This window comes from Gopherus evgoodei, chromosome 1, assembly GCF_007399415.2.
Source record: "Gopherus evgoodei ecotype Sinaloan lineage chromosome 1, rGopEvg1_v1.p, whole genome shotgun sequence".
In the NCBI taxonomy this organism is placed as follows: domain Eukaryota; kingdom Metazoa; phylum Chordata; order Testudines; family Testudinidae; genus Gopherus; species Gopherus evgoodei.
In genome coordinates, this window is record NC_044322.1 from 1,714,846 (window position 1) to 1,725,804 (window position 10,959).

At 49.8% G+C, this 10,959-nt stretch overlaps 1 protein-coding gene across 1 annotated transcript; it reads right to left on the reverse strand.

Moving 5' to 3' along the window:
* Positions 1-2,531: 2,531 nt before the first annotated feature.
* On the reverse strand, positions 2,532-3,494 carry LOC115645640 (olfactory receptor 52K1-like). Its single transcript, XM_030550576.1, has one exon. It carries the CDS (start codon positions 3,492-3,494, stop codon positions 2,532-2,534), a length of 963 nt encoding a protein of 320 aa, XP_030406436.1.
* Between the last annotated feature and the right edge of the window lie 7,465 nt (positions 3,495-10,959).

Sequence of the window (10,959 nt, forward strand, 5' to 3'; positions counted from 1 at the left end):
CCGGGCCATGCCTCAGCCCAAGGTCCCTCCAGCCAGGGCTTCTGCCTTCAGGACCAGCTGGGACCCCGGAGAGAAGAGCCGGGGGACTGCCCCAGCAGGGGGCTGAGGAGCCAGGGCAGGTAGCCCCAGAGGGAGCAGAGCCCCAAAGAGCCAGACAGCAGGCCCCATACGGCAGCACCCTGCCCTCTATGGCCCCGCTGCTGCTTCTGGCCACCCTGCCACAGTCCCTGGGCAGCTCGGGCCGCTTCGCTCAGCCCCGGCTGTGGCGCTGGGGGGGCAGCCACCCTGTGGCACCTGCAGGCGGCTCCGTGTGCCCCGCAGGGCGGCCCCCAGCCCAAGTATTCCCCCTCTAGGAGCCTGCCTGGCCCAGCCACAAGGTGCAAGCACTGCTCCCGCACGGCGTGAACTGCAGCAGCCCCAGGGCACCCCCCACATACGACGCACTGCTCCTGCCAGGGCCGGCTCTAGGCTTTTGCCGCTGGAAGAAAAAAAAAAGGTGGCCAGAATGCCACCCACAAAAATGTGCTGCCTTAAGCATGTCTTGGTTTGCTGGTGCCTAGAGCCGGCCCTGGTGGCAGTGTTGAACAACTGGGGACAGACTCTCAAATGTTCAGACACCACAACTAAGGCCAGGTTTCCCCTAGAAAAGTTGACACCAGCAGCATCCATGGTGGCATGTTAGGACAGACAAGCCCAGCACTCCACACTCCCCTTTGTTACCAGCACTACACACATGGGGCAGAGTGAGGAGAAGGCATGGCCAAGGTCACCTTCCGGCAGCAGCACTAAACTCGTGTAGGGAATGGTGTATTGCTCCCTGTGAGCTGGAGATGGAGTTTCCATCCCAGCACTATGCACTTGCGCTATGGGGAAAGGGCCTCAGCCAGGGCTGGGGAGCCACGGCGGAGCTCTGTCATGGAGGCTGAGGGATCATTTCTCTTTATGCTACCCCAAAGGGTGCCAGAAATCAGAAGTTTTCCAGGGAAAATGAGCCATAGGATTTCTGCAGTGATATCTATGGGTGGTTATTCAAACTATCTGGAATTGTTGATAAATTGTATCATTTGGTTACACTTTGGTTCATTATTTTGTTATGAAATATATTCAAGATCCTAAATAACCAGTGCTAGTCAGGTTGATTAATATGGTGCAGGAACAAGGTTCAGTTCAATACAAGTCTCCAAAGAGCTGTAGGCTATGTTGTCCCTGGGCTATGTTGCATTCACCTTACACTGACGGAGTGATTGCCCAGGGACAAATTTCAGCTGCTATTATTTATATGATTTTAGAAGTTACACATTTTGACAAGTCTGCTCTCTGCTTCTGCCAAGTGCTAAGTTAAGCAAATGCAAGATATTATGGGATACTAAACATAAGCGAATGAACAGGATTATGGTATAGGCCAGTTTCAGCGATATCACTTTTAAGAACATAAAAACAGCCATAGTGGGTCAGACCAAAGGTCCTTCTAGCCCAGTATCCTGTCTTCTGACAGTGGCCAATGGCAGGTGCCCCAGAGGGAATGAACAGAACAGGGAATCAGCAAGTGATCCATTCCCTGTTGCCCATTCCCAGCTTCTAGCGAACAGAAGCTGAGGACACCATCCCTGCCCATCCTGGCTCATAGGGTATGAATTGATCTAGTTCTTTTTTTAACTTATCTACTTCTTTTGTTACAATATTTGAGGCTAATGTTCTTGGTACTTAATGCATACAACTAGAATATAGATATGGTGCAGATAATACATATTATGAATGTGACATATATCTACATGCTATCCAGCATATATTAGACAACAGGAACAAAGGTGATAGCAAAGCAGCAAGCGCACACACACACACACACACACACTCACACACACACACACCCCACTCTGTTTCATTTATATATTGTCAGTATCAGAAAGTTAACTTGGAACACTTTGTGCCAGATATCACACTGGTAAGAATTTGATAAGTTTCGAAGTGCATTGTGCTTCTGTGTGGTGGGGTTAAACCACTGGAGACAGACTCTCAAATGTTCAGACACCACAACAAAGGTCAGGTTTCCCCTAGAAGAGGTTGGCACCAGCAGCTTCCATGGTGGCACATTTGGCACAGAAGAGCCCAGCACTCAGCACTTATTCTGGTGCCTAAATGGCCCCGAGTATGTTGCTACATCTCAGCAGTGACTGAACTTCAGGGGCAGTTACATCATTTGTTACCGCAGCATTCACATCCGTGGCCGTGCCTGGGAGTATCAATAATAAAGGCCAGATGTTCCAGCAAAGCAAGAGAAGGTGCAAGGAGGCTTCACACTCTTACACACTCCACACATGTGGCCAAGCGAGGACAAGGTCAGGGCCAAGATCAACTTCTGGCCACCAGTGCTAAGGTCTTGTAGGGGATGGTGTATGGCACCCTGTGAGTCAGAGGTGAAGTTCTCACACCAGCATACACAAAGCGCCTACAAACATGCTGTCTGAGTTACTCAGAAAACCTCTCCTGCATCCTCTGCTTCCTAATCGCTTAGCAGCCCCCTCCTGCTCAGCCTAGAAGCTTTTTCCTAGGAACAGAAGAAGCACCCGGTCATGAATCTGTTTGGTTTTTACACTGTACACGATGGGGTTCATCATGGGAGGAAAGAGGAGGTAGAAATTGGCCAGCAGGATGTGTACGTGCGGGGTGACATGGCACCCGAACCTGTGTATTGTTGAGGAGAGAACTACTGGTGTGTAGATTACAAAGATGGCGCAAAGGTGAGAGCCACAGGTGCTGAAAGCCTTGAGCTGCTCTTCCTTGGATGCCAGGCTTAAGACAGCCCTTAGGATCTTGACATACGATAGGGAGATGAACATCAGATCCAGCCGCACAATGAAGACAGTTACGATGATCCCATAGATGTTATTGAACCTGGTGTCAGCACAGGCCAGCTTCACCACGGCCATGTGCTCACAGTAGCAATGGGAGATGACGTGGGACCGGCAGTAGGGCAGCCTCCTGAGGAGGAAGGGCAGAGGGATCACTGGCAGAACAGCCCGGGCCAAAGCCGCCAGCCCCATCTTTCCTGTCACTGAATTGGTCAGGATGGTGACATACTTCAGGGGTTTGCAGATGGCCACGTACCTATTGAAGGCCATGGCCAGAAGCAGAGTAGACTCCAGGGTGGAGAATGAGTGCAGGAAAAACATCTGCACCAGGCAGGCGTTAAAGCTGATCTCCCTGGAATTAAACCAGAAGATGCTCAATATTTTCAGCACAGTGGTTGAGGATAAAACCAGGTCGATGACGGCCAGCATGGAGAGGAAAGAGAACATGGGCTTATGTAGGGAGGGCTCTGTCTTGATAGCATACAAGAGAGTGCAGTTTCCTAGAAGGGCCATGGTGAACATTAAGCAGAAGGGGATGGAGATCCAGAGGTGCAGAGCTTCCAGCCCCGGGATGCCCATCAGGAAGAACATGGCTGGATCAGAGCTTGTGCCATTGGGAGCTGACAGGTTGCCCTGCAGGAGCATCCTCTGCAAGTTTCACATCAACATCTGTCCTGTCAATAAAACATAGGAGATGGTGAACAGACACTATACACGTGTCTGGCTTATGGGGTACAACTCCACTGGGAATTGATGACAAGTTCTGGAGCTGATAGAAACATTGATTGGGTAGTAAATATCAAAACCCCAAAATTAATGAAAGCCTGGATCCAGGGGTGTAAGTACAAAGTGATAAGATATCAGCTACTGCAGGATTCTTGAATCTGTCAGGCAAAGGCATAACAAATTCTAGTGGCTGGAAGTCGAAGCCTTCAGAGTTCAAACTGTGAATAAGATTCAACTGTGCTACTGGAACTAAGATGGAATTAACCAGTTCAAGAGAACCATCAGAGGCTTAGTAAGTTCTCCACGGCTAGGGGTCTTTCAGTAGAGATTGGATGTTCTCAGAAAGATGTTCTAGCTCAACCACAAGTTACTGGGCTGCATGCAGAAATCATCAGGTGGGTTCTTTGGCCTGTGGTATGCAGGAAGTCAGGCTAGATGGCCATGATGGACCCTTCTTGCCTTAAAAATCTACCACTCTATTATTTCAACAGACACTGCATCCATTTCTGTCACGTCTGGAGTTGACTTTACACATCCAGAGCCGGCGCTTCCATTTAGGCGACCTAGGCAGTCGCCTAGGGCACCAGGATTTGGGGGGGTGGCATTTTGCCGCTCTCGGCAGCAATTCAGCGGCAGGGGGTTCTTCCGCACTCTGGGTCTTCAGCGGCAATTCTGCGGCAGGTCCTTCACTCGCTCCGGGACCCGCTGCTGAAGTGCCCCAAAGACCAGGAGCACGGAAGGACCCCCCCTGCCGTAGAATTGCCGATGACGACCAGGAGCACGGAAGGATCCCTGCCTAGGCCACCAAAAACCCTGGCACCGCTCCTGTACACATCAGATCTCTGACACCAATCCTTTTATTCAGAAGACTTTCCAATTTTCCCTGTGTGCCTTTGCACTACCTTTTGTGTTATTGTGAGTGTTTCTTTCAGTGCCATCACCATGGTACCTGAGTGCTTGGGGGAGACGCGATGAACTTCGTACTCCATTTACATCTGCAGCTTTCAGATTTAAAATTATTTATTTTGCTATTTTGGAGCACTGGGCACTTGTGCAAGATCAACCCGGATTGGCCCCAACCCACAAAACATATCAAGCAAATCAGCTGAAACCAGACAAAATTAGCAAAACCCTTCCCTCCCTCAGACAGCGACCCACTCCCTGACTCCAACACTTGACCAAGTGAGATGTTGGGGCAGTGGATATGGGCTTTGCAGCATGGTTAGAGTATTTCTGACCAAGGTTGAGTAGGGACTGAATTCCAAGGGAAGTCCCCTGACCCCAGCCTACTCTCTCTTACGCTGGGGAGTAGGGAGGGGAGGGGGATGAACTCATTGCCTTTGTTGCCAAGCCCTCTCCCCTCCCCAATCTCTATCACTGCTGACAACACCTGCAGCCTCGCAGTCTCTCAGGGCTACGACCTGGCAGACGTCTTTGACCCCTCCAACCTGCGTGTGCAGGGTGTGTCCAAGTGCTGTCACTTCGCTCTCCATCATGTTCCTAAGATCCTACCCTTCTATCTACACAACAAAAGCTCTCCTCCATCTCCATCTCCTCATCATCTCCATCCTTAGTTCCGGCAACCTCCTCCACTCTGGTCCACATGGCCCTTCTCACACCTCCAAAGCACAAAATCCCTCCACAGGGTCCTTGTCCTCATCCTCAGGGTCCTTCACAGCTCCGTCTCCTTACTGATCCACTCAGTTCTCTTCCTGTGTTGTCCCCTCTCCCCTCTACTCTGCCAGGGACGGAGCAACCACCTGTCTGTGTTTCCCACATTGCCTCAATAATATAGAATAGCCTCCCTAAACCGGCACCCTCCCCATTCCTGCTTCACACCCATCCTCAAGAACCACTCGGCCAAGGAACAATGGACCATTGAGTAGAGCTGATATGCATGTATTTAACAGAACAGATGCATATAATGGCAGGAAAAAATGGTCCGTATTTTGGTTTGTATTCCTTTATCTCTCCCTCTATATGTTACAGAGGGCTTAATGCTGATGAAGAAAAGTATCTGTGTGTGCACATGTGAGTGTGTGTGAGATAGTATGTGTGTCTGTACAGTGCCTTGCACAAAACTCTAGAGTATGTACAAAATCCCCCCAAACTTCCCAATCATTTGGTGGAGGAATTTTAACACGTATCTCCTGGCTCCATCCTGTCAACTCTCAGGACTTTCCACCTTTGTTTGCACCCACAATGATCTGCCAGCAGGAATGTGGGCACGGAGGCCCCTATACACCTGATTTGTGGAGGCAGCTATTTCCAAGTGCAAATGATGCCTTCAGAACAGAAGGCCAAGTTTTGAAAAAAAGCAAGACTCAGATGTAATCCGCATAGTCTCTTGCACACAAACTGCATTCCACAATCCCTTTTCAGAATCCAGGCACTTTAACAGAAAGGAACTAAGACCAACACTGAAGGCAAGAGAGGTTATCTGCCTGTGAAACGTCTAAAGAGCCACTCTGTACCACATTCTCAATCTTGGGTGTTGAAAGTATCTATCTTCATCCACGCTTGGGCACATAGCTTGATTTTTAGGAGGTGCTGAACACCCATCAACTCCCCTTGAAAACCAGATCACTCGTTTAGGTGAAAACCAGATCATTCGTTCTAAATATAGACCATAGCTGCTAGCGATAGACACCCAAGTGTGATCAGGTGGGGCACAATACAAAGCTGCAGATAAACAGGAAATTAAAATATACAGCAGCAGAATTTGGATCAGGTTTTGAACTTGCCCAGAATGTGGGTGTGTTTGGATCTGAGGTTCTGCTTCAGACCCGTCTATGGCTACAGAACAGTACAATTCCTTTGCCCACACGAATCAGATTTCGTGGATGAACTCACCAGAATCCTGCAGTGCTTCCTTCCTTTCCTAGGGCCTCACTCTCCCTCACGGGCTGTGAGAGGTCCACACACTCACCCGGAGCTGCCTGCCTTTGGTGGATTTACAGCCACGGTGAGAGAACTCGACTGTTCAGCTGGGAATCTCTGGTTCCACTCTGTCCTCTGCCTCAGACAGAGTTAACTCTTTCTCTTCAGTCTTGGGAGAAAATAAACTGTTCCTGCGTCTTGGGAATGAGAGATAGAAAAGCCATTTTCGGTCCCTTCTAGACCAAGATCCCTCAGCCATTGCAGAACTGATCATTACGGTACATTCCCCAGTGCTCTGCCCAGTCTCGTTTTAAACAACCCAAGCAATGAACCTTCCACTACTTCCCTTAGGAGGCTGTATCCACCCTGGGGAGTCCATTAGTGCTCGGAGTACCTTCACCAGCTACGTGAGAGGGTCACCTGGGCTGGACGAGTCGACTGCAGCTGCTTTCTGGCTGAATATTGAACAGTCCACAGTCACTATGAATACAAGCTAGCTACTGAACACCACTCACAGGGAGAGGCCTTAGGAGTTAGAAAAGACAATACAGCCTCAAAGATATTTACTCCGCAGTCAGCCTCCTTGTGTTATTATTTTTGGTTTGCATTGGGATTGTGCTGAGAGGCCTCAGCCTGGAAACCAAGCCCCATTTTGCCAGGTGCTGTACACACAAGTAATGAAAAAGTGCCCTACAGAGTTTCACATCTGTGTCTGTGTTTCAGTTCCCAGGAGCAGTAAACTTCCCAAGGAGAAGGAATCTCACCTCATTTCAGTCCCACACTCCCCTGAGGAATTCAGTAACCCTGTGAATGGGGAGACATTTGGTGCAATGAGTGGATCCTCTTGACTATAAATAAGTCTACACTGAAACCCACCCCCAAAACATGGCAGCATCGCAGAGCCCAGGTCAATTGACTCCGGCTTGTGGGGTTCAGTGCGCGGCACTGAAAAGAGTAGTGAAGATGTTCCCGCTCAGGGTGAAGTCCAGGCTCCAGGCCTTCCCCCTTCACCAGCTTTCAGAGCCCAGGTTCCAGCCCGAGCAGAAATGGCTACACTGCTATCTTTAGCCCTATACCGTGAGCCCGAGTAAGTTCACTCAGACTGTAAGACTTGCTCCCCTGGGGTGGAGAGTTTGTGGTGGAGACATACCGTAAGAAGAGGCTGTTTCACAGCAGTGCTGGCACTTCCTGACTGCAGTCCACCTGTCAATATGGCAAGGCAGCCATTCTTGTGAGATTTCAGCTCTCCCGCTTCCATTTCTAGCTAGACCCCAGAAGGGATGAGGTGCAGTGAAAACAAAAAGCAATTCAGTGGGGTGGAGTTCCCTCAGCTTTACAAAACCTTTAAAAACACTTGGCTGATTTTAAACTTGGGACCAAGATTTGGGGGATTTCTTATCTCTGGTGGAAATTCCAGTAGACACCATAGGAATCCTTGAACTGGTCTTTCTCCTCCTCTCTATTGATGTCTTCCAGTCTGTGTATACCAGGGGTAGGCAACCTATGGCATGGGTGCCGATGGCAGCATGAGAGCTGATTTTCAGTGGCACTCACACTGCCTGGGTACTAGCCACTGGCCCAGAGGGATCTGCATTTTATTTAATTTTAAATGAAGCTTCTTAAACATTTTAAAAACCTTATTTACTTTACACGCAATAATAGTTTAGTTATATATTATAGACTTATAGAAAGAGACCTTCTAAGAACGTTAAAATGCATTACTGGCAAGCGAAACCTTAAATTAGAGTAAATAAATGAAGACTCGGCACAGCACTTCTGAAAGGTTGCCAACCCCTGGTGTAGACTTTTACTGGTCTCTCTTGGTTTCCACTGGAGGATCCGTAGCTGAAGGAACCAGTAGATCTGTTACAAATCTTAGTCTGGCACTTGGAACGAGGTGAAAATTTTCAGCAGGAATTTCCACTAGAGATTCCTGCAATCCTGGACTGTATAGACGTAGCCAGCACTGAAATGCAGCCATGTATTGGTTTGACTGTGACAGTCGTTGGGCACCCGCTACACAGCCAGCCTGGTTAGCGCAGAAAGTTCAGGAGATGGCCACATCCACTATCATATGGCCTACCGGGGGAAATTGAGGCTGCTGGAATGTAAGGATCCAAGTTGGAATTCACTCGAGGTACCAGGCTTCCCCCAGCCCCGGTCTTGCTGAACATGAGCTGTTCTAGATACTGCACAGCTATGATAACAGAGTAGGGCAGAGCTATTCTTCCCATTTTATAGCTTGGGAACGGAGAGACTGAGGGACTTGCCCAAGGTCACCCATGGCCGAGTGAAGAATAGAATGCAGGCCTACTAAATTACTGCCCTAACCACTGAGCCTTTCTCTCTCTACGGCTACTGTGCTTGTCCTCATCGGGAAATTTCACCAAGGTGCCACCTGAGATAGTGGGGTGTGTGTTGCAGAGGGTAGAATGGAAGGTGGCTAATGGAACCCTAGAGCTCTGCCTACATCCACCATCCACCATTCCACAGAGGGGACAGCAATTGAGTTGCAGAATTGTCTGCTTTTCCCTGGTCTAGAGGTGGGTCCGAGTAGAAATGCCCTTTTCCTGCCACTGGAACATAGAGGTTTATATGCCTTGCCAGGCAGGAACCTAGAAGTCCCCAGACCAGGTCCATCTAGTCCAGTATGTTGCCCTCATCACTGGCCAGCACCCGATGCTGCAGAGGAAAATTCATGATACCTTGCAGAGGATAGTGTTGGAATGACTTGCCCACAGAAGGTCTCTCCTTCTCCCCCTCAGTTAGTGGCACACGTACTAGAACCCAACAGAAGTTCCCGTGTCTCTTCATTTTTCTGTAGGACAGTGAGGCCTTTGAGTCTTGCATGCTGAGGCAGCCTCGCAGTCAGACAGAAAGGGCAGTTCTTCACTGCATGCATGTCCCATCCCCACTTCTGCATGACACTTCATCTGAATATCTGACTCACCTTTGATTCCTAATATGGAAAGGGCCCAACAGCTGCAACCAAACCACCTCTGGCCATGATCTCCTCATATCGCACAGAAAAAGCATCATATCCATTCCAGGTAGGTGATTCCCAAGCCTTACCTAGGCGGTGGGGTCGGAGTGAGAGGTCGCGGCCTGGAGTACTGCAGAGCCAAAGGCCACATCATCTCTGGACTGCTGAACCAGGGCGTAATGGGAAGCGAATGTGTGGACCGATGACCAGGTCGCCGCCCTACAAATCTCTAGGATTGGCACGAGGGCAAGGAAAGCCAGCGATGATGCCTGTGCTCTGGTGGAGTGAGCAGTCACATGGCCCTTCGGAACGTGGGCCAGGTCGTAGCAGGTCCTGATGCAGGAGGTAACCCAGGAAGATATCCCACCGCCTAGGTAAGGCTTGGGAATCACCTACCTGGAATGGATATGAGCAATCACTCGAAGAAGAAAAGACGGTTACTCACCGTTGTAACTGTTGTTCTTCGAGATGTGTTGCTCATATCCATTCCACACCCGCCCTCCTTCCCCACTTTCGGAGTAGCCGGCAATAAGGAACTGAGGAGCGAGCGGGCCGGCAGGGGTATATATCTAGTGCCATAGTGGCGCCACTCTAGGGGACGACCTGCCGGCCCACTGGACTTGCTAGGGTAAAAAGTTTCCGGCAAACGTGCACGCGCGGCACATACACCTACCTGGAATGGATATGAGCAACACATCTCGAAGAACAACAGTTACAACGGTGAGTAACCGTCTTTTATTACAGTTGCCATCTACACACACTGACCTCCGTTAACTCCCAGGAGACACAGGTTTCCATCGCATAATGCAGGATGAAAGGCCCCTACAAATACGAAGTCCATCCAGAAGATGGCTGCTACAGACCAGGGTGCATGAAATCCTACCTCTTCCATGGGGCAGCCCCACAACTAACGCTGCCCCAAAAGTGAGGGATGAGGCCTGGGGAGAGTGCTGATTCAGTGTTCCCACAAGGCTCAGCCATCACCTGCACCTCCCCAGAAGGAGATGCTCTTTACACCCTTCTGAGGCATAGAGGTGAATCAAGACCTTTGTGATCCCATCTCAGCGTTCTACTGAACCTTCCATTTCTCTTTCATTTAAACTCTTCTGGGATGTTGACTAAAGCCATTCAGACATTGGGCTAGTTGTCCTTCCAGGTCCCCAAAACTGAAACTGGAGATACAGCTGTGGTCCAGCTCCGAGGGGAAGCAGCAGTGATAAGAGTATAGAGAAAAGGTCCTTGTGCGCAGCTTGAGCAAATCCTGGGAAAACTGTAGAAAAGACGGCCATTTTGAACTGGTTCCTGTGGTGAATGAAGCCGGGGAGGCCCAGGAGCTGGTGGAGGCCGGAGTGATGGGGCTGCAATTCTCTGTATGGGAGAAGGCAAACAGGGGCATTCTGCATGCACTGGGGTCCAAAGAGGAGCAACGTGCAGCGACAAAGCGTTTTCATTGCCGACACTAACCCTCCATGTGGTTTCAATTCCAGCCTCTGAAATGGTCCTGGAAACCAGTCATGCGCC

Excerpts from the sequence above, each read along its gene's own strand:
- LOC115645640 (XM_030550576.1), bottom strand. The coding sequence starts at position 3,494 with ATGCTCCTGCAGGGCAACCTGTCAGCTCCCAATGGCACAAGCTCTGAT.